Source organism: Colletes latitarsis, chromosome 4 (genome assembly GCF_051014445.1).
Source record: "Colletes latitarsis isolate SP2378_abdomen chromosome 4, iyColLati1, whole genome shotgun sequence".
In the NCBI taxonomy this organism is placed as follows: Eukaryota; Metazoa; Arthropoda; class Insecta; order Hymenoptera; family Colletidae; genus Colletes; species Colletes latitarsis.
Genome location: NC_135137.1, coordinates 40,845,362 through 40,866,038, shown reverse-complemented (window position 1 = coordinate 40,866,038; position 20,677 = coordinate 40,845,362). Strand labels below are relative to the sequence as shown.

The window sequence follows — 20,677 nt, the reverse complement described above, 5'->3', positions numbered from 1 at the left end:
AGAACCACGTAATATCATTGTTCGTTGTTTAATCTACTTGCAATTGCTTGCATGGCCAATGAATACGTTATGTGACACTGTTAGCACGAGACAAACAAAATGCTAATTTATTCGATTCTTTTTATATGCAGTGGCGGCCATATACTCACGGGCACTCGAAAAGTTTAAGCTTTACATAGGAAATTGCAAGTGTAAACTTCATATAACGGTAAAAAACTTTTGATACATTTTTTTCGTTTCATTCATCGTATGCGTCGATAATTTCGTTATGTAAGAACGTACGAGGAATAATTACTTCGATCTCGACCTTGGATGATTTGAAACGAAAATTATTTCGACAAAACATTCAAGAAAATAATATGCAGTATGTGTATTTGTAATTAATCAAAGTATGAAGTTGCGGTGAATATGAGCGTGGAACGATGCGCCGATACGCCGTACAATCATTATCATTCGTCATCGGTAAGATACAAGGATACACGGGCAGAAATTCAACGACCGAGTATGTGTGCACAGCTCACGGAATTATGTAGCTAATACCTACACAAACAATATCTAATGGCAATTAATTTCTTATGGATTGTTTTGCCAATAATTGTTACCGATAGCTCAAATGCGATCTTCTTTTTTTAGAATGTTAAGCGGTTGGAAGTATATGAACGTTTATTACATTTAATTATAAATAAGTGGCTAATGATTATACGTTCATATACCACAGGATCATATTCTTTCGTAAATCGTCGAAGAAAGTCTCTTGCATTGTGTGTCGTTTGAAAATAATTTTAGATAGTTGGACATTGTTCTTACGCTTTCACTATTCTCGCAAGTGTCATGCTTTTTTTTTTGCTCAAGAAATAGTGGTACATACAGCGCCGTGACAATAGCGATAGGAATTTATATATTAGTAAACAATTTAAAATTCAAATAAACCAGTTATTACGCAATGCATATTCGAACGTTAACGTAGCTCAGGATTGTTGAGAGAGCGGAAGCGGCGAAGCTGATAGCTGCATGATCGAATGCACGCGTTGCCATAATCACGGCACATTGGTATTCTTACGATTTCATAACGATGTAATGTTAACGCAGGACTGATTCGCAAATCATAGGTGCGCATCGCGGATTGCTAAAGCTATCTGCACTTACGTACGTAAACTGCTACATAAATGTCATCGATACGACGTACGAATTGCCACGATTAGAATATTTCGCGGTTTATCAGTATTTTATCGTTTAAACGAAATTGCTTATCAAGAGAAGTGTATGTCATTCCATAAATATTGGGAGATTCTATGAATCGAGCGTTGCACCGTTTCACATTTATTTAATCAGAGATTCGTCATCCTTACGTTATCGTACGATTTTACCTTTCTTTATCGCGATATGCGCACTTGTTTGTTACGATCGCGACGGTTATTTGATTACATCACGTCCTCGATTGTAGGCCATCTACTTTTCATCCCGACCGTAATAGCAATTTGCGTGATTTCGTGTACCCGTGATTTCCTATTCATTCTTCTATCGATGGCTACATCGAGCGAATAAACGAAATTTTCAACTCGCCCGTTATCGCGTGAAATCCGAGAACGAGGTCTATAAAATGCTGTCTCGCGCTACGAATTACCATCTCTTGAAACGCGAAACCTTATCGCCAACACGATACTCTATCTCGGTTTGAAAATTTACCGCAAAGTCTATGTTCGATCGTAGTTAGAGATCGAAGTGCATTCTTCGTTCGTATATGCGATGAATGTCCATATGTTCATAATACGCACAAGTGTACGCGTGCAGGGCCATCAGGTAACGAAAAGTATGTTTGACGAGTAATAAAAGCGAGCCACTATAACAACCAATAAAAATATGTCAACCAATAAAGCAGTATAAGGTGATTTCTTGCAAAGATTTGACGACGAACAACGACGTGTAATCACCTGTTTTCCTGGCCCATTCTCGATCATTCAAAGTCACCTATTGTCTGTTTCATGTATTGTCACGATTTTCTGCTGCAAGAAGCATGACCGCGATGCCTGATTCATTCCATCTGCGCTAACGTGCCCATGATTCACCAAACTCGCACCGCGCAACAGGTGTCTGGCTTTTCTGTTCTTCCATAAAGTAAGCATGACGAGTAATAGCGTTTGAATTAGCACGAATACAGTTTTGCGCCACTGTATACAAACACATGGAGGTTGTCCTGCATAGATGGGCAAAATTGTATTCGAATAATTCATAGAACTGCACAAAATAAATTCAACGTTTTTTGCTCGGATGGTCAAACTGGAGAAGGTCAAACGAGGAATGTAAAGAAAACAACTTACGATCTATCGTTAGCCATGAGATGGATCGAGATACGAGGATCTGTGTCAGCCTCCGGATCAGGAAATCTTCGTATTATTGGCGGGATTATGGACCAATGTAAATAACTTTTGTTTTTGTTTTTTCTTTCTTGAGCAGGTTGAGCTTGGTCATAGATGTACGTAGATTTCTTTGATTCGTCGACAGGTGGTGCTGAATCGATTACCACACGACGATACTTTAACCAATTCCCACTAGAGGGCTACGAACAGCAGACGATTCTCACATGTTTCGTAACAGCACCAAATTCCATACGTAAAGGATAACTACATATTGCCTAATTCCGCCAAACGACAACAAGCTTTCACGTTCGAATATTTCCATGTCTCGGACAGAATTTCGATAATAGTTGCTGCTCTATACAACTATCTCTGAACGGAGTTCGTATTTCCTTCGTTTCGTTTCTAGAAGCATCGTGTCGACGCAAACGACAGTAGGAAAATCATTCATCTCCACTAAATTAGCACGGTGTGGCGTGCTGCCGCATTCTCCTTCGTTCTCCCTGTCCCTCGCCTCGGCAGTTTCACTCTTTTCCTCGTTCTGTCTATCCTTTGGTCCCCGAGCGAAGTCAGCGACAGCGTCTCGCATGAATTCCCTCGACGGTTGTGTCCAGGAACGTACAGCTTTGGAGATCGGACCATACCTACGGACTCTCCGCGATACTCCGAAGGATTTCAGCCGGTGGTGGCCATACGGTCGCGGCCATTGGTGCACGTGACGCCTCGCGTACGCGTGAACCTACCTTAAAGTTTCCAATCCCCCGTGCTCGTCGTATTCACCGATCCGCGACGATTCACGACGGTGCGTACCGCCAGTCGATTCGAATAATCGCCTCGTGGCAGGTGAGGACGAAAATCGGCGAGGCCGTGCTAGTCGCCTGGTCGGACAGCCAGCTAAGCCGTCGTCGCATGAGGCACGGACGGACCCGTAAGGCCGCGCCTCGATCGTCGATCTTCCGCAGAAAATCTCGTTACCGATCGTAGTGCGCGACACGGCGTGCGTGTGCGAGCTTTCTCGTAGCCATCCGCGTGCAGCAGCGCGTGTATTATCTTTTATTCGTTTTCGTTCGGTTAGTCGGTCCTGTCTCCGCATCTCTCGCGGTCGGTTTCCGTTTCTTTCCGAACGCTGCACCACGACCGGCCGAAGGCATGTCTTCCTTCAAGGGTGATAAGGTTCCAACCGCGAGGCTCTGCCATATCGTCAAATGGGACGATTTCGACGGTTACGGGTTCAATTTGCACGCGGAGAAAGGAAAGAACGGCCAGTATATCGGCAAAGTGGACGATGGCTCGCCGAGCCAAGCGGCGGGTTTACGGCAAGGCGACCGAATCGTGGAGGTTAACGAAATCAACATCGCGAACGAGACTCACAAGCAGGTGGTCGAACGCATAAAGGCCTTCGCCAACGAGACGAAGCTCCTGGTGGTCGACCAGGAGGCCGACGAATATTTCAAGGCCAGCAACATTGTTATCAAGGGCACCATGGCGAACATAAAGGTAATCAAGACCCCGGAGAAGAACCCGAACAGTGTAGAACAAGAGGAGCTCAATGACAGCAATGCTTCTATCGACGAGGTACGTATCGATTCTCGATGAATTCTCGAAATCTGTTCAATTAGAATTTTTTACGTGCTATGCGGTTTACGCGAACATTACAGCGGAATCGTTGAAACCACGATCTTCGAATCGTCGAGAGTGTCCACCTGTTGCTTCGGTCAGCTAATCGCTTTGACCGCTGACAGAGAGCGATAGTTTGTAACAGATACGCGGAAAGTGCACGCGCCTGTCGTTCTTCACTTTCGAAGGTATTTCTCGAAATTATTCGTTTAACAATCGATGACAAAAAATACATTGTAATGCTTTTAAACTACGCGTCACTCTTGAATATAACGTTTAATTGAATTGTCAGCGAGGCGAGGAACTGGCGTATTGTTTTCACTTTGATAATATCTTTGGATCATGAGTCACACGACACATGTCAATTTAATCGGGATTTCTATTCGTTTAACAAATTGCAACTTCTCGTTCGTTATTGCGACTGATATAAAACATTCTTAACTCAAATATCATACTTTGAGCCAAAAGTTGGATTCTTTGGGTCTAATCTTTTCTACCGTGATTCACTTGACCATTCTAACATCGTAAATAACCGGTGTTTACGATTAAGGAAGAATGGCCGCCCGTTTTTTTACGCGCTTAGCGATAAGCGGTTGTGTTTCAACCTTCTTGCGGCTTGAACATCTGTGTTTACCCCAGTTGGGCAGCAGAAGCGATGAACAGAGAAAAAAATTAGCACACCATACGTAGAACGATGGCCTCAAAGTGTGCGAACGGTCGAACAAATAAGTAGAAACGGAGAGTTTAGATTTTTTTTTGTTCTTCTTTTGCGCTACGACAAAAAGACTCGGTAAAATTGCGTGAGATGTGGCATTCGAGCGACGCGCGCAGCATTGTTGGCACAAAAAAATCTTCGTTAGCCCCGAGAAAGCTCATTTATCGAGCTACGGTTCTTCTTCGATGACTCGCACGAAACACGAACCCTCGACAGCCGTGAGAAGACTGCCCATCGATGCCAAAGATCCTGTTTAAACCAGCGATGGACAAATTATATTTGAATTTTAATGTGCTACAGCAAAAAACAATACAGGGTGTTCGACCAACCCTGGGAAAAATTTGAATGGGAGATTCTAGAGGCCAAAATAAGACGAAAATCAAGAATATCAATTTCTTGACTGAAGCTTCGTTAAAAAATTATTAAAAAATTTCAAATTATTCTGAAAAAATTATATTTAGTTACAGGGGTCAATTACAAGCATTTTTGGTCATTACACATATCCTCGAAATCCTACCCACTTTCGAGAAAAAAATTCGAGAAGATGTGAAATTTTTCGACGAAATTAAAATATTTCAAATCGTTCTGAAAAAAATATTGTTCGCTGTGGGGGTCAATTACAATCATTTTTGGTGAAGAGACATACCCCCGAAATCCTACCCACTTTCGAGAAAAAAATTCGAGAAGGTGTGAAATTTTTCGACAAAATTAAAATATTTCAAATCGTTCTGAAAAAAATATTGTTAGCTGTGGGGGTCAATTACAATCATTTTTGGTGAACAGACATACCCCCGAAATCTTACCCATTTTCTAGAAAAAAATTCGAGAAGGTGTGAAATTTTTCGACGAAATTAAAATATTTCAAATCGTTCTGAAAAAAATATTGTTCGCTGTGGGGGTCAATTACAATCATTTTTGGTGAAGAGACATACCCCCGAAATCCTACCCACTTTCGAGAAAAAAATTCGAGAAGGTGTGAAATTTTTCGACGAAATTAAAATATTTCAAATCGTTCTGAAAAAAATATTGTTAGCTGTGGGGGTCAATTACAATCATTTTTGGTGAAGAGACATACCCCCGAAATCTTGCGCATTTTCGAGAAAAAAATTTAATACGAACGGAACTGTAAACGTTAATAACTTTTTAACGAAGCCTCCATCAACAAATTGGTATTCTTGATTTTCGTCGTATTTTGGCCTCTAGAATCTCCCATTAAAATTTTTCGGCGATATATGTGATATAAAAATTTAGATTCGTTCGTAAACTAGCCTCTGTCAGCGGCTTTACTTGCCTACATCGAATGCGAACATTTTATTCGAATAATAGACGGCCAATAAGTCCACCGTATAGCAATTTATTAGTATCGTTCGATCGATCGAACGTTTCAATTCTCATCTGTTCGTTGCGAAATATTTCAGTTTAATTTTTACGTAACGAATGACGGATAAACGATTGTGTCTTTTATTCGTTACTCGGAATTTTTAGTTAGATAATATCTTTATTAGATAATGATCTCGTATTTCTTTGCAGTTCTTAATAGCGTTGGATCCTTTTTGTTCTTAAACATGTTTGTCTAAACATTTTGATCGACCCACCTTGTCGCGTTTGATATTCAGCTCATCGAATGGAAAGTCCCCATCCAGACTATACTTGTACCGGATTATATTAACACTTCTGTAACGAAGCAATTTTATTCGTAACCAATTTAGAACAAAAGAGGCTCGTTCTCTTTGTTCAGTGACAAAGGTACCTGCAAGAATGAAGTTATATTTTAAAATTTGAAAAACAACGTACTATACTTATTGAAAATACGAATGCATTAGAAAACTGAAACTTATCGTGAAACGATAAATGAATACGTGGAATAAAAGGTTTTGCAGGGTTCAGGCGAAGCAGATGCTGCAAGTGTGGAATTGTTCGAAGCTTTTATACACTGTTGCTAAACGATTCTCCATATGTATTGTATAACTTGGTGGAAAGACAGACGATATAATATCGTGTGTACACTTGTCTCGTTCCGGCGAGACGCCACTGAACGATAACACACGTAGAAGTTTTTGATATCATTATCACAGCCTCCGCGGATGCTCGTTGTTCTTACAACGATTTTATTTCATCCTCCGTTGGTTCCGTTGCTTTTGCACGAATCGTATTTTCGTCTTCTTTCGGCAATAATACAAATTGTTTTCGTTTTGTATAAATTTCTTAATTGCAGCTGTAAATTAAACGGTAGATTCGTCATTAATAATATCTGGGCTGATTTACAAAGCGCCTAAAAATAGAAAGACTATAATCCAAGGTGCGCGATAAAATTAATTACGCGGGATTAGAATCTTAACAGCGTTCGTGTCTCACGAGCATTCAAATCCCTTTTTTTCAGAAACGAAAGTTTCCATGAAGATCACAATATTTAAACAGAGACGAAAAATTCGCAGTATTTACCAACTTATCAATACTATTTTAATCGAAGATAATCAGTTAAGCAAATTATATTCGTGGCGCACGTTACTAACGTGGTTTAAAAATGCAACGAATAGGATTTCACCTAATTTCTACTACGGTAGAAAAGATAGAGAAAATGATCATGCAAATTTTTTATATCAAGTTATAGCCACTTTGTAACCACTCGACTTTTATCTGACATATTTTTCGGTATTCTTATAAAGAGATATTTTACGTGATAGTAAAGTTAAGAATCATATCCTGTACGTGAGAAAAACAAAAGCTACAAGAGATAACAATCGTTATTTATGGATCGATAAAATTTCATTGAATAGATACAGTGTTCAATTTTAATTTATAAATTCGAATTATTCGTAGACTACCTGCTGTATGAAAAATGGGAGGAGAGGAAGCTTGACTAGGGAAGAATGACTAAGAAAATTACGAACGGAAAAGGAACGAGTATGGAAAGGCAAGATAATCCAAAGAAGAAATCAAAAACAGTAGTTTCGATACGATTGAAAGTATCGTGACAAAAATTTTCGACTACGAAAAGTCTATTCCTCTATTTATAAATGTATGTATTCGTTAGAACCTTGTCTCGATTACAATGATTTACATATATGTAGGTTTGAAAAGTAAAAACGTATTCTAGATTTTCGATGCATGTTTTCAGGAGAAATCATTATCTACACGCTCTCATCGCGTGTTTTAATGCACTGTGCATTTTCCACGACGCATAATGTACGCGAGCAGCATGAAATTTAATATTTCATCGAGCGTTTCGTTTTTACGTTATTCGTTCCATCGCGTCACGGATCAAGAGGAATCTCGACTCGGAGGAAATTAAAGTCAAACGCTTGGGAATATTTTCTCAAGGTCCCAGGAACCATGCACCAGTCGCGTTTCTCCAAGGACGACACTTTGTCACCCTCCAAGAACTTCACTTATTAGAAAAACCAATTTTTCATTTACGGATTTCTTTGTGCGATTATGTGGTTGGTCGAAGGTGAGCGTTCGCGAGCATCGAGTGACTCATTCGCGGCACTCGTAAACGATAAGATACGTATAGAAATGACGCAAGGATTCGTTCCGTTCCTTCTCGAATTCAGACGTTTCCAGTTCGTCGGTCGTGTTTGGCCAACGAATTTTTGTCAAACGTGTCCTCGTTAACGCGTCTGTCGGGCGTACCGTCTGCGTTTCTCGTACGCGACGATAGATCGCCGCGAAGCATTCTCGGATGTAACAATTACGGCGTTAATCGTCGGAAGTTCCTCTTTTGCAGAACACCGCGTCACTGGCCTTAATTTGCGTTTCATGGGATCCGCGTTCGATCGTCTTTCCGTGATTCACGGCAGCTCCCACGAGCCCGATCGTGCGAGTTTATCTCGCGATCGGAAGATTCGTCCTCCGTCGATACGATTCGCCGGATTTCCGGTGATTTTTGCGGCGTAAAGTTACGTAAATTTCGCGTTGCACGGCGCCGCGCGATCGAAGACGTATCGCGAACTCCCCCGCCATCGCGGCACACATTGCATATGTACTTTTAGCCAGAGTTTGTAGATCCGTTTGTAAACCAACTTTTGCCCGCTGCTTCGCTCGACAGTACAGTGGCGGATATATACAGGGTGTTGGGCCATCCCTGGGAAAACATTTAATGGGGGATTCTAGAGACCAAAATAAGACGAAGATCAAGAATACCAATTTGTTAATGGAGGCTTCGTTAAAAAGTTATTAACGTCTAAAGTTCCGCCAATACTGAATTTTTTTCTCCAAAATGCTCAAGATTTCGGGGGTATGTCTATTCACCAAAAATGATTTTGACCTCTAGAATCCCCCTTTAAAATTTTTCCCAGATGTGGCCGAACACCCTGTATATTATCGATGTCATAACATTGTTTTTAATAGTAAAATTAAATTAAATATTGCGTTAACTCACATTAATTCTAGTATTTTGTTGTTTTGCCATTTACTTTAATGACTGCTGCACAATGTCTTTACATAGATTGCATTAAACGAATGCATCGATCAATAGGAATCGAATTCCATGGAGCTTTCATTACTTTGTATAATTCGTTAACATTTTTTGCTTTTTATTATTTATTGTGTAATTATTAGCATGTTCGTAAGTATATTCCGTCGGTATCGAATCGCTTAAACCTTCCACGAAACATGTTTTCTCTTCCACGATTACCACCGCCGCATTACGCTTCTATTCCGAGTCTAATATCCTTTAAATTCTTTCTTGGAATTCAGAGAACTAAATCCTGGATTTTTCTACAGGACTCGCAAAAAGAGTCAAACTTTTTCTGGCGATTCTAGAGCAGAATATTTATGTTTCGTAGGTTTGGATAAAATCAGTGCCCCCCCTCGGTTGCAACCTCTTCTTGTTAGATCCATCGGTTGTAGCGATGGGTGTTAAACTTCCGGGCAATCGCATAGCAAGTGTTATTAGACGATTTGTGCTTTATGTTTCGGATCATTATCTTGATAGAATTTGAAAGTGATGATTCCCCATTATAGCGGCACTTTGTACCAAAGTATTTTGTAATGACTTTGAACATTTGTTCTCATCCGTAAGGCAGTCCATAAAAAACTAATTTCCCATCACCGAACACTCGCAACACAGTTGCAGACAAAAATACATGTTCCATCGTTTTTAACAACTCGTGAGTTTTCCACGTTTAAGTTTGTATTTTGTTTACGCCACACCGCGATAATAGCGTTCCATTATTCTTTTTCCTTACTAATAAAATCCCCTCTTAAGTTCAAACGAAATGCAGTATCATGTCTGGGGGCCTATTGTTGAACACGGTGGAGAAAGTGGTCTTGTCCGTGGCTGGAAGTTAGACATTTAATTCTTACGGATATCGCTACAGATAAGAACAAGTATTTAAATTTATTGCAACTGCTTACGTAACAAAAAATGTATCGTCCACGGAAATTTATGGATTAAATTGTACAGCAGCGTAAGAATACCTTCCAAGGAAGAATTGTAAAAATATTTTTTAACGATATTCATTACATAAAATTCAACAAGAAAATCTACACGGTTCTTCGTGCATAAAAGGCTGTGCATCACTGTTCCGAAAGAATACCATGCTTTACGGTCCTGTGGACTGCCATAAATATTCCCTTAAGTTGACACTTGGGCAATCGACCGGAGTTTACGCCTGACCAGACGTCGTTCACCGAGCAGAATTCGTAATCCGAATGGTCGTTGAGCTACATACGTGTCGCGAACAGATCTCCCTGTTTGGTCGTTTCAGTTTTAATTAAGAAAATTGAGATGAAGCAATCCTCGTTACCTTAAAAAAAAAAAAACATTCTGCATATCCGTGGCGCGCACTCGATCACGCGTGCGGTATATAATTGATCGCCTCTCTACAGGATAGTCAATTTCCTGCCACCGTTTTCTATTGCGCAATCTATCAACTGCGTACGGCATACACAGTGCCAGCAAGAACGAGAGGGAAAACTGTTTGCTCGAAGCGGAACGGACAAACGATCTTTCGTGATTTTTTTTCTTTTCGTTAGCGTTACGTCGATACGTATGAAATGTCGTTTTTCTACGGCTTGAATTTCGCTCGAGGAATTTCGTTAATGTAATGCTGACTGTCAAATTTCAAAACGAGGCGACACGCCGCTGAAGATCCAGTCCAACGCGAGTGCAACAAGTATTTATACGGCGAGTAATTTCAGAAATAAACTTTCTATAGCTCCGTCTATTAATAGTTACATGTAACACGTACGTTTTATGTATATTTCTAGGTACGTCTCGAGCAAATTTGATCCAAGAGGAACGTGAATACCTGCGTTTCAAATAGAAATATTCAGAAGAATTGACAGAAGTAATCGCGTGAAAATACGCAGCGCTATAATGTATAGTACAAACGAAACACAATAGGCTCTAAACCAGTGGTTGTCAACCTCTTCTTTTTTCAAGCGGCTGACAAAATATTTAATTTATTTTTCACGGAGAACTCCAGAAATATACAGGGTGTTCGGCCACTCCTGGGAAAAATTTTAATGGAGGATTCTAGAGGCCAAAATAAGAAGAAAATAAAGAATATCAATTTGTTGATGGAGGCTTCGTTAAAAAGTTATTAACAATTAAATTCAAAAATTTCAAATCGTTCTGGAAAAAATATTGTTAGCTGTGGGGATCAATTACAATCATTTTTGGTGAAGAGACATACCCCCGAAATCCTACCCACTTTCTAGAAAAAAATTCGAGAAGGTGTGAAATTTTTCGACGAAATTAAAATATTTCAAATCGTTCTGAAAAAAATATTGTTAGCTGTGGGGATCAATTACAATCATTTTTGGTGAAGAGACATACCCCCGAAATCCTACCCACTTTCTAGAAAAAAATTCGAGAAGGTGTGAAATTTTTCGACGAAATTAAAATATTTCAAATCGTTCTGAAAAAAATATTGTTAGCGGTGGGGGTCAATTACAATCATTTTTAGTGAATAGACATACCCCCGAAATCTTGCGCATTTTCGAGAAAAAAATTCAGTACTGGCGGAACTTTAATCGTTAATAACTTCTTAACGAAGTCTCCATCAACAAATTGGTATTCTTGATTTTCGTCTTATTTTGGCCTCTAGAATCCTCCATTAAAATTTTTCCCAGGGGTGGCCGAACACTGTGTAAAAATTACTGAAATTACTCGTAACGTGAATACTTTTTTAACACCGGCTGTAGATGGACTCGTTAGAGGGGCATTTCTATCGCGTGTGACTTATTGGGAGGTTAACGATGTCACTGCAAAGTCGGTGAAATTCCGTCGCGGCAACGACTAGCCTTAAAAATCCGTTATCCGCTCTTATTCAATTTCCGTGTCTCGGACTGAAGCGATTTTTCGAAGAAAGCGTGCCAAAAAGACAGCCGTGTCCACGGCTGAATACGTATGCAGGTAACGGGGATCCCCTTCTTGAAAAGAATCGAGCCAACCGATGCAACGTGTTCCCTGTTTGAGAATACATATGTAATTAAATGCATTCACGCTAGCCTAAATCTATATAAATAGAATCGTTCTGAACCATTGCTCGTATCAGAACTAAAGCAATACATGAACATAGTTACCGTGTAATTCATGATTCTTCGAATCTCTTAACCTTGACGATATGTTTCAAGGTCACTGAAATCAGCGATCAAGTCTTGGAATAGTTTTCGATCTTCTTACCGCAAGCCTTTTCCATCGGATAATAATTACTTTTATTTTCAACTTGGTCATTTTCTCATCAGAACACTGTGTCAGAGTACGATGAATCAGAGAATAACGCGAAGGGAAATTGTATATCTACGATTCATGGTAGTTGCTACGAATCCTTACGCATGAAAGAGGTGATTAATCGCTCAAGATTATTATAGACAAAGACGTTTTTCCAGCAAAAACGATAAAGATCTCTGGCGATTTGTCGATCCTCGCGTAAACCGCGTCTACCAGAGATTATGATTTTTCAACAGACGTTAAAACGTCATAGTAGCCGGTGCAAGATAATTGAATTGCGGGATATCGGTGACGGTGCTGCAATGCCGTGACACAGATTCTGTAAATTTTATAGAGAAGCTATGCATCGTCCCGACGCGTAAACACCATCTTTGCATGCGACTGTTGCTTCTTTCTATGTCAAGCATTTATCGATGACAACGTTATTGCCAGCGCGTGTTCAGTATTACATATGTACCTGTACATGCATACTCGGTTCGAGGAATGGAAAGTTTGTTGGTATAACGAACAACTCTATACTCCTACATCAGAATATAATTATTGAACTTCCAGAAGCACAAAAACCTTTCGCGAATACTCTAATTTATATTAGAAGGATTGGAACATTGGTACCAGTGTACCTAAAAGATATTTAACAAACTTTTTTTATTTATAAATAATTTAACGTAGAGGCGAGCGTGGAAATATTTGGTGGCGTCTCGAACCGCGAGTGGAACAAATTCCCAGAGAGAAAATGAGTTTTTTTAATTTTTTTAATTCCGGGGGGCGATCAGGTCGCATGGAGAGGACAGCCGACTAACATTATTTCGAAGAGATTTAAACGGTCTGTGGCTTAAAACCGGTTTTCCCGTCAAGCTTGCCTCTATTCGATGGAATTCCTTTAAGTACCGTTCAGAATATTGCATCAGGACCCAAGGTCGTTTATGAGTTTCTTCCACGAACTATGTGTTTTGTTTTCGATCCGCGAATTCTGTTATTATTTATGTTATTTGTGTTCAACAACGCCGAGTGCCTTGCGGAATTCCTTGCTCTTTCGTTTCAACGTAATTTAGTAACTACTTTCTCTGGACACGCGTTAAAAAAATCTGTTAATATTAAGAGTTCTCTACATTAGAGAGTAGGATCCTTAAGGCGAGGTTTATTCTTAAGATTACTGTAATACTTCCTGGTTCACGACATTATACGTCTTTCCTCAAAGAGCAGGAAAATATAAATCATTGTAGCTGATTACACATAATAGCCTTGTCCTCTTAATTGAAAAGATGTTGTGTTATTTTCGAGTTAAATACGTTTCTTGGCTTTTGCATCAGTAAATGAAGTTTGTAAAATGTCGGAAAGCATTGTGATTTATTCGTATTTGTTGAGTTTTAGTTGGACCCCCCTTTGCTAAATTGCTAGGCGCTCCACTGGCGGTGGAAGTAAATTTGTACGAATTAATAGCCCGCCTATTTGAGCCTGTTCGTTACCAACGGTGAACGAACAACGCGACGTAACGTCTACTAATGACCACGTCCACGCTTTTACTTTCTATCTGCGATCGTTAAAGCGAAATACTTGGCATTGTGCAACGAAAAATTGAGATTTCTCGCTCGAGCGCGCCGTCAATGTCCATCTTGTTATTTCTACGGTCGAAGATTTAACCGCTAAACGTCCGCATTTTTGCGGTCGACGGTTAAAAATCCTTAAAAATACTATGCAAGTACAGTCAGACCTCGTTAAGTCAAAGTTGAAATAAGTTCGGTCTTCGTGGTTTTACAACAAAAATTCAGTACCGATATGGATAAATTTATTTATAAAAGTTGGTAATTTAATCACTTTTTACTGTGATAGAGAATCGAGAACACGAAAACAGAGTACTCACCATAATGTGCACGCAAATTGCAGTCGATTGATGTCTAGACATAAATCGTTGAATTGTGTTTCGAGTTGTAGAGGTCAAGTGGCTGTATGCACAACTTCGAGTTAACTTGCCTTCATATTTTAAATAATAGGTTAACGCTTCGCATAAATTTTTAGACCAGAGACAGTCACCAAGTGTGCAGAAACTTTGCCAGGAATAAATTACGCAAAGTACGCTGCTTTAGATAGACTACGCACTTGTACCGAGAAATATGAGGCAATATTTTCCCGCCTCTTTCGATCCAACGTTTTACCGGGAAATTCCGCAACTAAACAAACTGAACGCGACCTCTGTGTTTCTAGTTATTTTTTTTCCACGGTGGTTCGTCAAATATTCCACCATGCATAGGTTATAAAAATGGCGGGATACCTTGCGGTGTAAATAGTTACACTCTGGTGAAGTGGATCGATCAAAATTCGTTGTGCTGTCGTTTGAGGTAACGCTCGCCTAAGCTGCAGCTGGGCCCTAGCATTCTCGAAGGTAATGCGCTACGACGTGCACGAGTCACGATTCTTTTTCTGCGATGTGGTGGATTTCGAGCCTGTTCGGTAAACGCATGTTTGGGAAAAAAGTAGCGCGCCGCCGCGCGATCGACCTTGATACGTGACGCGAGTTTCTTATACCATTCGTGTCCCTTTCTAGCGAGCTACGTCGATATCTTTACTCGGTAATTATACGAGGAATCGGTGAAATCAACTGGCAATAAACGTCCTTGCGAAGAATTAAACTGTTATATCGTGTCGCGAGCAATGCACAGTTCCACGAAGCCTAACGTAAACTCATTCGATACGAATACTTTTAACACTGTGAAGTCATAGACAAGGCATGGGGTATGCATCTTATGAGAATTGATGCCCCATGGACTGAAATACCGACCTGGTAAAATACTAGTGCTTTTCGAGCGACCTCTTCGTTTAAAGAACAGTGATCTTAGGAACTACTGAAATCGGTAAAGAGTTAATTTTTTATTTAGATAAGAGTTTTCCTGCAAGGAAGACACTGTTGAAATTCATATTGCGATAGAGATGATTATCCTCGTTTATATGCCTGTCACAACCGTTTATAGCAATGTAGCAGATGATCGTCGCGTTGATTTCTTGTTACTATCTTGTTGCGCTCGTATCTAAAGTAGGAATCTGTTACTTTCACTGCTCCTAAGGTGGAAGTAGTTCTTTTGGCTCTGACATTACTTAATTACGGTATCTTCAAAATAATGATATCGTCAAGCAGGTCTTTTAACACCGGTTGTAACCGTGGCGTGTATGTGGCCGCACGATGGCGCTTTACGTTGGAGTAGTGGTCGACCGTAGGGGAACCCCCTCGCCAGGCGATTACGGGGAATTTTTGTGCTTGTATTACTATCGGATAAAACATCTCTTCTTCGCTGCCTCTGTAATTTCGCTCTGGTTTATTAGACCCGAATAAATTACATTTCAGATTACTATCGGACCACGGTAACAAGAAACCAATTTATTTATAAAAAAATTCCTGATTAGGAGGATATGGTGATGATTTATATCGGGAATATAAACGTTTGTTTTTTTCAGAACGCCCAGAAGTCGAACGACGTGTCCCAGCACAGCGAGAGCAGCACAGTGTCGGCAGGTGCGACGAGAACGTCGACGAGGAGCGAGAACGAGAGCGAATGCGAGGAGCCCGGTCGGGAGAATGGGAACGGTATTAGGAACGAGACGACGACGGCGTCGATGGGTCACGTGCATGGCACCGGGAACGGTAGCGTCGGTGGCAACGAGCCACGACAGGGCCTAAACCTGAAGATGAGCGCCAAGGAACTCAGGGCTCAGCTAGCGGCGCGCAAGAAATACGACCCGAAGAAGGAGTCGATCGGTTTCAAGGACAAGTTCGACATCGTGCAAAAGTTATAACCCGACGTGACCAGCTTCGATTCGACGGCCTTATCGGCTTATGCTCCGGTCGCGGTGCTCCTATTTGTCACTCGATATCGGCTCAAGCGATCGCGTCGATGTGTTTCGAGCGGCGAATACGATTCGCTCGTTTTTTCGCCGCGTCGGGCTGCATCGATGCCCCGCCGTCCTGTTTCGAGGCGCTTCCGGTACACCGGAAGTGCACTCGATCCCCCCGAAACCGGTTTCTGTACAGAGACCGCCGAAAGATACGTGAACGCGCTGCTTCGCGGTCCACCGACGAAAGCGTGATTCTTTTTAAAACGCGTTCCCGTATCGATCGAGCGGCTGAAAACGTCTCGTTTCGGTAGGCTTCAGGAGCAAGATCGCTGTAAAAATCGGAAATATAAGCGTTTTTTTGCGATTTTTTTTTTTCGATGGATGGAAAAGTAAGAGGATAATGATATTCAAGAATGTTATTAACCACGTTGTTGAGTGTTAAATAAATTTGTATCTGGGAAAAAACAATTTTCACGAGTATAGCTAGAGAAACACGTAGAGGATCTTCGATAAGTTAATTTTAAAATTATTAATTCTACTTCCCTTGCGTATTTCTCTAGCCATATCAAACTTGCGTCAGTTACACTGCGTACCGCGGAGCGCCTCAAATTACAGCGTCGTCATTTTGCACTATTTTTAATAAATATTTTTTTTATACTCAACGACATGGTTAATAACATTCTTGAATATCATTATACTCTTACTTTTCCATCCATCCAAAAGAAAACGCTTTATTTAAGGTTTTTACAGTGGTATTACCCCTTCGCTGTTTGTCCCGCTATCTGGCAGAACGGAGTTCGCGCGGTCCAAGGACGATCACGACAACGCGGGAGAAAGTGTAACGTTGCCGCTGCCACACGCCGCGTCGCGTCATTGCTAATTTCTGTTATCTGTTATCAAATTCAGGACACGCGTCGTTCCCCCTATGTATTGTACGTCGCACGAACGAAACACGGTTTCGAGCCAGCGAATAGCTTTCGGGACGCGTACTTACGCGCCTTGGCTCGTGTTCCAGGGAACGAAAATCGTTACGGCTTGGGAGAATTAGGCGGCTCTTACGAAGATGGCCCCCGGCGACGGTTTACCAAGATTCGAACCGCGTTATGTAATTTAAGAAATGTAACATCGCAGGAACACGTCGCCACAATAGTGGGAAGACTCACGCGAGTTTCCACGTTCGTCTCCCCGGAGTCGCGGGACTCGCAGAAATCGTCGAATATTGTCTCTCGGTTGCTAAATATTACGACAACCCGTTGTGCAATGTTCAATTATCGTCGTCGTGATCCTTTCGCGTTTTGCGCCTCGCGCCTTGTGCTAATACTTACGGAATATTTGTTTTTTTGGTATATTTCGTACGATAAGTATCCGTATCCGAACGCGTTCCGTCTCGTGACAAATTGTTCGTGCCGCCGTAAATTAAATATAGCGATTTTGCAACAAGCGGAAGTCGTACGAAAAAAAAAACGGTTGCTTCGTTATTATCGCTGTAATGGGTCGCGTCGAAAAATTAACTGTTCCGTCGATCTTCCCATAGGCATTCCAGGAAATATTACGTCATCCAATTTTCGTGATTCGCTTGTTACTTTTATGAAAAACAACTCCTGGTCCATGTATTTCGCGTTGCGCGCCGATATTGTCGATACATTGCATTTATTTACACGATCGACATGTTGATTTTATGATGCCACCTTTCGCATTCGTCAAGGACGTAACACGAATATTGATACGCGATTCCTGGAAACTTTACAGTAGTTACGTACCACGGAGCCATCCCACGGTTAAAATACGATTTCTTCGTATCGCCGGAGCTATGTTTTATACAACGCGTCTATTGTCTGAGATAATTAGGATCGATATGATCGTCAGGCTCTTTCGTAATTTGAGCAAATGCTATTTTCCAGTTGAAATGCGATGAAGATGGTTCTTTTTTTTTTCCTTTTCGTTTTAATCGTTTCCCGCATTCCGTCAATGTTGCCATGCGTCGGTTTACAATAAATTTTACAAGCGTACAGAGAGATTCCTTTTAAACGTTTTCAGAGATGTGAATCGGGGACAACCACGCGAGAGTTGTTCGTGTAATAAAATTTCATTTAACCGGGGACTTTGCGTACCGAAATCCGACGCTCTTAAACGGCCCTTTCATCGTACACCATCGACAACGAATAACGAACGAAATGAAAATAAAATGAAATTTCGCTCGTAGACCTACGCAAACAGATCGATTGATCGAGTTCAATCAGGGTGAACGATCGAACGGTTGGAAGTTCTTTCATCGTGATCTACAGTCTCGGGGCTTTACGCCGAGCGTGTTGTGTAAATTCTTTGATATTTCTCTTTTGTTTTTATCTCGATACTTTTGTGAGGTCTGATACGTAACAGTACTCGCTTCTGTAAATATTAGATCTTCGTGCGTCAAGGTCGGTGCAACGATCGGAAGAAACGATTAATACGTCGTTCAAAAACGTCGTTCAAATTAATATCGACAGGTGGCGATAAATCATGCGTTCGACGCCGGTTTGCGGTATTTCTGTCGCGACTAAAAATGAAATTGACGCACCGTTAATCAATTATAACTTGTCAAAACATTTCGGAGCGCACAGTTTCTGAAAACGAGAGAAGTTTCTCGTGCGAGCCATTGCACCGGTTCCTTGAAATGTATATAAACATCCTGCGTAAGGTCCAAATACACACGTTGTTACGATTATTGCACACATGTCCAATGTTATTTGTAAGAATCTAACTTTAAGCATTATGTTTGACGACAAGACGACTTAACTGTACGTTATTCGTCAAATTACGTTTACCGCGTACATCTGTGTATAAATATTGTTGTACGTACTCGTTTGTTGCTTTTATTTCTTTTATTCAACCAGTAAATTCTTTTACGAAGCAGATCACGATCACTAGGGAACGACGAGGAAGCCAGGTTGTGTAATGGAACCAGCCCAGTCCTTGAATAAAAATTTGCTAATCCTGCTAATAGATTTGTCAGTAAGACTATAGAACAAAGTCTGCTGTAGTTTAAGACCCAAAGGTAAAGTAGCAACAAATTGTGCCATGAAATTAGCGATGACGTAGGAACTTTTGGGAATAATCGTTCGAAAAGCGCTGTGGCGGTACATTTACGAACTACTGCACTAGCAAGCAAGTGGCGCCCACTGCACTTTTCGGATATATCGATCGAGGATAGAGTTTATGCAAGAATCGAAACAGTATTTCTTAATGAGTCGTCTTGTCTAATTGTTTTTTTTGGTCGAACGCTTTATGATACACTTTCTAAATCTCCTCGTTGAAGAAATCGTTTCTTAGTTATCAATGATTTTTTGTAGAAGTTGTGAAATATTCGCTGCAAAGATCGATGGAAACAGGATCACAAAAATGATTTAGAGGTTAAGAGGGTAAACAATGTTTTTATATAGAAATGAAAAACATCGGTAGATTGAGACAATCTAGAGAAATTGTTAGGGAGTTTCGGACTTTGTTGCGAATAATAGTAGTTTATATAGTGACAATGAGTTACCGCCAAAATCACGTAGTCAGACCGCCAAATTATTAGGCAGAAGCATATCTACGTTACGTTATACATTCATGATCAGTAGAAAACGGAAAATTATTATCTACGAAATGAAAAAGCATCGAAATACTATGGCCACATACTGGCTCAAATAATCCCCAACATAAAAAGGATGTTCGTTCCGAATCGTGTCGCAGGATAATACGAAACAATGATTCCAAGGAAGAACCCACTTGTAATGACGAAACGATCTCAGTGGTTCGTTACGAGCTATCAAAATAATTAGTTTAATCTCCTTTTGCATAATCAGGTCTTCGAGTCTGTTTCTTATTACGTAATAACGTAAAAGGAGCAATATATTTGGTTTCAGAAACTCTAATAGGGCACGTACTACGTTGGAAAGAAAAATTTGTCTAAACGAAGAAGTCGAAAAGTTGGATTTTTGCCACGAAATACCGGTTTCCAGGCCACGGTGGCGGTGCAATGACAGATAACGTTCGTAAACAGAGAAATCAGAGATACGTTAAAGACGCGTTACGCCGCGAGAAGTCATCGGTCTAAGTAAATTACCGGTAAATTAACGAGCGTCGTGGTGGGTCGTACGGGCGACGCGATGAAAAAAGCGGGCGAGGTGGCCCGTCGAAGGTGGGTTTTCGTCCGTAGGTGAGAAGGAGAGGACGCGACGGGGTTGGTATCGGCGCGAGTGAGAGAGAGCGAGAGGCGGACATATATGGTCGCGGGGTCCGAGAAGCTCTCAGGTTACGCCGACGGCGCTAACCGTTTTCACGATGATGCTCGCTCTCCTTGTTTCTTCTTCCCACCCTTTTCTTTCTCGGGCTAGCGCGTATTCTCGCTCCCTCGACGGTGACGTCCTTTTCTTTCCGACACGTCGATTCGTTGTTTCTGTTGTTCGCACGCGGTCCGCCATCGCGGCGTCTTCTTCGCGCCACGACCAAAAATATCGGCGGTCG

The 20,677-nt window shown here is 41.0% G+C and overlaps 1 protein-coding gene and 1 long non-coding RNA gene across 2 annotated transcripts; one reads left to right on the top strand and one right to left on the bottom strand.

The window, feature by feature from the left end:
• Window positions 1-116: 116 nt before the first annotated feature.
• Window positions 117-2,899, bottom strand: LOC143341421 (uncharacterized). Its single transcript, XR_013079595.1, has 3 exons — window positions 2,319-2,899; window positions 1,932-2,194; window positions 117-1,840 (listed from the first exon to the last, which is right to left on the bottom strand). It is a non-coding gene; the product is annotated as an uncharacterized LOC143341421 (long non-coding RNA).
• A 265-nt stretch (window positions 2,900-3,164) lies between these two features.
• On the top strand, window positions 3,165-19,030 carry LOC143341420 (uncharacterized). The gene is made up of 2 exons (XM_076764360.1): window positions 3,165-3,929; window positions 15,815-19,030. The coding sequence occupies exons 1-2, from the start codon at window positions 3,504-3,506 to the stop codon at window positions 16,151-16,153; spliced, it is 765 nt and encodes a 254-aa protein (XP_076620475.1). The 5' UTR covers window positions 3,165-3,503; the 3' UTR covers window positions 16,154-19,030.
• The last annotated feature ends 1,647 nt before the right edge of the window (window positions 19,031-20,677 follow it).

Excerpts from the sequence above, each read along its gene's own strand:
- LOC143341420 (XM_076764360.1), top strand. The coding sequence starts at position 3,504 with ATGTCTTCCTTCAAGGGTGATAAGGTTCCAACCGCGAGGCTCTGCCAT. Across the intron at positions 3,930-15,814 it reads GCAATGCTTCTATCGACGAG|AACGCCCAGAAGTCGAACGA; the intron begins GTACGTATCGAT and ends TGTTTTTTTCAG.